General features: G+C 37.8%; 1 protein-coding gene across 1 annotated transcript in view; it reads left to right on the top strand.

Annotated features, from left to right (window-relative positions):
• The window catches only part of LOC106874436 (putative uncharacterized protein DDB_G0282499), a 50,473-nt gene extending 45,766 nt beyond the window's left edge, over window positions 1-4,707 (top strand). Inside the window, exons 2-3 of the mRNA XM_052973306.1 lie at window positions 1,276-1,694; window positions 3,978-4,707. Of these exons, the coding sequence (XP_052829266.1) occupies window positions 1,276-1,694; window positions 3,978-4,502 (944 nt within the window). The 3' untranslated portion in view covers window positions 4,503-4,707. The remainder of the gene's footprint in view (window positions 1-1,275; window positions 1,695-3,977) is intronic.
• Window positions 4,708-5,207: the final 500 nt, after the last annotated feature.

The raw sequence follows: 5,207 nt of genomic DNA, 5'->3' as shown, positions 1-5,207 counted from the left end.
ATATATGTATGTATGTATGTATGTATATGGTTTCGCTGAGTAGTTATATAATTTTAAAACCTGTTTCGACAAAAGTTACTTTTTAAAAAGGTTTACCAACTATATAAACTACTACTACTGCTACTACTACTACTACTACTACTACTACTACTACTACTACTACTACTACTACTACTACTACTACTGTGACTACTACTACTACAGGTGGTGTTAGTGCTGGTGGTGGTGATGAGGATTGTGATTGTGATGGTAGTGGTGGTAGCTGTATATTTGCAGTATGGCCGAACGGTTAAGAAGTTGAGGCGGCGAGCTGGCGGAGTCGTTACTGTGCCTGACGAGATGCTTGTCGACATTTCTTCTGGCTTCATGTTCAGACTCCACTGAGATAGACTTTGCCATTCAGGAGTGGCAGTATGGTATGAAGCTTACTTCCAAGTACCATGGCTTCAGAATCAGTCCCTCAGCATGGTACCTTGAGCAAGTGCCTTCTACTGTAACCTCATTCCAAACAAACCCTTGTAAGAGGATTTGGTAGACGGAAACTGAACGAAGTCGCCATTATACGTATAATATATATATATGAGCTCAGAATAATAATAATAATAATAATAATAATAATAATAATAATAATAATAATAATAATAATAATAATAATAATAATAATAATAATGATAATAATAATAATAATAATAATAATAATAGTAATAATAAAAATAATAATAATAATGATAATAATAATAATAATAATAATAATAATAATAATAATAATAATAATGATAATGATAATAATAATGATGATAATAATGATAATAATGATGATAATAATGATAATAATAATAATAATGATAATAATAATAATAATAATGATTTTAAATGTTGGCCCTAGACCTGCAAATTTGAGGGAGGGGACTAGTCGATTACATCATCCCCAATGCTCTACTGGTACTTAATTTATCGACCCAAAAGGCTGAGAGGCAAAGACAGCCTGTACTGACGTACGTTTTAGTGTTTGTGTTGCCTCGAAGCGGTGCTACTGTGAAGTTGGTGTGTTATTGGTTGTTGGTGTGACGCTTTGTACACTATATTGATGGTGTACAATTATATATCAGATCCACAGTTACGAGTAATTACATGCAAACGTTTAATTATGTCGTCTTGTCTTCATATTATTCATTATTCTGTTATTGTTGCGTTTGTTCCTTATAATCTGCTGTTAATGCTGCCGTTGTCATTTCTTGAGATTTTAAATTATTGTCTTCTTTTATGCAATTTCAGGGGAGTGTACGAATATAGTCGTAGCTGACAGTTGCACAGATGTACCGAACCGTACCCACTTCGACGAAACTTCGGCCTTAGTTACGACGGACATGTGTTCTTACGGTGCCAGCGAGAGCAACAGCATGACCGACAGCAGGAAAGAACATTGTCAGCCGCCATCTTTGCAGTCGGCTCAGAGCCTTGAGGACGCCACCAGTCCGGGCGTCGGTGATAGCCTCATGCAAAGTGGACACATGAATGGTGACGATGGTGGCGTGTCCAGCCCCAAACCTCGGAAGATTCGACGAAGCCGCACCACATTTACGACGTATCAGCTCCACCAATTGGAGCGTTCTTTCGAGAAGACGCAGTACCCGGATGTGTTTACCAGAGAAGAACTGGCAATGAGACTTGATCTCAGTGAAGCTAGAGTACAGGTAAGTCTTTCTCACATATGTTCTGGAAGAGTAGGGTGGGCGAGAGCAGATATTATTATTATTATTATTATTATTATTATTATTATTATTTTATGTTTGAATTTTGCTTTGCATTTGTACAAGTTGGATCAAAGTCTCACCCAGAGACCTCAAGAGACAAGTTAGAAGTTCATGTAGGTGTTATGCCTAGGGTACCATATATTTCGATTTGTACATAGTGTTGTTCTAGAGAATGTTTAAGAAACCATAAGAAAATTATGTGCTTGTTTCAAAATTTGAGATCACACAGACAGTATATTACGTAGGATATAGGCAGTTCCCATGAGCACTATCTTTTGAACTTCAGCCATTTTGGGGTTTCCTGGTATCTGAGCTAGGTAGTAATCAGCCCGTTTCGCTGTCATTCGAGCAGAGCAGGCCCAAAAAACTGCTCTGCTGGGGACAGCTAGAAATTTGAGCCTGGGACTTGTGTGTTGAGTGTCTTCCACGATAATTATTATTATTATTATTATTATTATTATTATTATTATTATTATTATTATTATTATTATTATTATTATTATTATTATTATTATTATTATTATTATTATTATTATTATTATTATTATTATTATTATTATTATTATTATTATTATTATTATTATTAAGGTGGCGAGCTGGGAGAATCGTTAGCACGCCGGGCGAAATACTTAACAGCATTTCGTCTCCTGCTACGTTCTGAGTTCAAATTCCGCCGAATTCGACTTTGCTTTTCATCCTTTCGGGGTCGATTAAATAAGTACCAATTATGCACTGGGGTCGATGTAATTGACTTAACCCCTTCCCCCAAATTTGAGGCCTTGCGCTTCCAGTAGAAAGGATTATTATTGTTATTGTTGTTGTTGGCAGAAATTTTAGCGCGCTGGACGAAATGCTTAGCGGTATTTCGCCTGTCGCTACCGTTCTGAATTCAAATTCCGCCGAGGTCAGCTTTAACATTCATCCTTTCGAGGTCGATAAAAAAAGTACCAGTTGAACACTAGAATCGATGTAATCAACTCATCCCCTCCCCTAAAATCGCTGCCCTTGTGGCAAGGTTTGAAACCATTGTTGTTGTGGCTGTTGATGTTGTTTTTTCTTCTCTGAGTGCTCGGTCTGGTTTGCTCTGGTTGATTTCGTGAGAGCGGACAGCAGCCTGTTGTCAGAGGTTTTACAGGGTCTCTTTCTGCACATTATAATTTTTGATAATTGATTGTTAATTATCGTGGAAGACACTCAACACCCAAGTACCAATCTCAAAATCCTAGCTGTCCCCCAGCAGAGCAGTTTTGGGGGCTTGATCTGCTCTCATGCCAATTCCGATTTCTCTGACATATTTCTCGAACTTGGTTGTTAGTGCCTCCGAGTTCCCCTACAACTAGTGGAATGACAGACACTCTCCTCATAGTCAACTTTCTTACAATTTCCTCTTTTAGTACTATGTACTTTCCAATCTTTTCTACTTCTTTGTCACTTATGTGCTCATTCCCACGTATTGCAATATCTATAATCTTCCTTTCCTTTTTTCCTTCATCTACCACAACAATGTCTGGTCTCCGAGCCTCAATTAGGGAGTCACATTAGATTGTAAAACCCCACAGTATCTTATATTCAATGTTTCCAGTCACTCCTTTTGGTTCATGTTCGTACCATTTCCATGCTCTGTCCAGGCCGTACATTTTCACATTGACTCCAGTGAACAAACTTCGCCACGTTATCGTGAATCATTTGTAGTGCTTTTGAGCTAGTTTAATTCACTCACTCACAGTATGTAAGATTGTTTCGTGTTTGCTGCCACGCATCCTACAAAGGGGTGATTCGCTGTTCTCACTTATTTGGAACTGGTATAGTTAGCTCTCAGAGCATGTTCCTAGGCGCTGCATATCAAATGCCTCAGTGCATCCTTTCAGATCACTTCTTCTTAGTCATCTCCAAGTGTTGGTCTTGTCTCTTATTTCGTTTTCTCTGAGGTATTGCTCATGCACCACTAACTTCATCAGGAGCACCAGGAAAACCGCAGCTACCAACACCACCAGAACCGCTACCATTCTTCTTCTTTGTCTTTCTCTTTTCTCCTCTTCGCCTTCTTTTTTTTTTCTTTTCTTTTTTTGCTTTCCCTCTTGTTTCCGAGTCTAGTAGTTAATTCCTCATTTATTTCGAGCTGTTTAGTTTTTAACATGAATTTTTCTAGTTCATTACAACTTTGAATGCATTCCTTTAAACTTTTATTTCAATCTTTTAATTATTTATTTATCTATTTTCCAGGTTTGGTTTCAAAACAGACGCGCAAAATGGCGTAAACGAGAAAAAGCGATGGGTCGCGAGAGTCCAACATTTTTATCAAATGAACACATCCAATCACTGCCAGACGTAAGCTCTCTCGCTGGATCTACACATTTCAAGAGCACAGCAAGTGATTCCTTCTGGCAAAACCGTTTCCCTCATCTCACCGGAGTCAGCCCGTTCCTAACATTGCATCATCAACCTGGCTTCTCTACAATAGCACCGTCCTGCATTCCTGGGAAACTACCATTTGGAGGCCTCCTATCGAATTATGTGGGTGCCTCCAGTGGTACGCCAAGTGTTTTGCCAAATATCCTTCTTAACAGTAGTATGATACCAAGTCCACATATCAGCCACTCACCCGTAAGATTCACCTTTGACCCTGATGTGGTTGATATGAGAAAATCCAGTATTGATAACTTGCGTTTCAAAGCCAAAGAACATTCGTCCACCATGGACCATATTCCGATGCTAGCTCATGCACATCAGGAATTGGCCAAGTCATAATTGAGAAGAAACGATTTCCATTGTAACCCATCTCCCCACCCGTTCCTTCCATTTTGCTTTCTTCTTCGTGTCTTTTTTGCCCTTTCTATTACCCTACACACACACACACACACACACACACACACACTCACATCCTACGTATATAGATATATATGTATGTATATACATATCTATATATATTTGTACATATATCTATATATATATATATATATATATATATATATATATATATATATATATATATATATATATATATACTCTCTTTTACTTTACAAAACCATAAGAAAGCTAAATCTGTCCATCCACGTTATCTGTCAGTCTGTATATCTATCTATCTATCTATCTATCTATCTATTTGCCTGTCTGTCTGTCTATCTATCTGACTACTTCTCTTTCTCTCTCTCTCTTTCTCTTTCTCTCTCTCTCTCTTTCTCTTTTTTCCTCTCTCTCTCTATGCATCCATCAAGACATTTCCTTTTTCTTACACCTTCAACCAACCAACAACCCACCCACACCTCCCACTTCTCTATTCCTCTGTCTCACGTGACGACTATCGCCAGCCAATACCCTGGCTTCTCTCTCTCTTTCTCTCTCAACATACAATAACAAGACCGACCAATTTTCTCTCCTCTGTGGCTTTAGAAAAATTAAATGCGATAAGAAAAATTAATTATTTATTTTAGTATTCGTGTTAGTTTTTATTTT

The sequence above is a fragment of the Octopus bimaculoides genome, chromosome 15 (genome assembly GCF_001194135.2).
Source record: "Octopus bimaculoides isolate UCB-OBI-ISO-001 chromosome 15, ASM119413v2, whole genome shotgun sequence".
Classification (NCBI taxonomy): domain Eukaryota; kingdom Metazoa; phylum Mollusca; class Cephalopoda; order Octopoda; family Octopodidae; genus Octopus; species Octopus bimaculoides.
The sequence above is the reverse complement of the archived record's forward strand: the minus strand, read 5'-3'. Positions and strand labels throughout refer to the sequence as shown.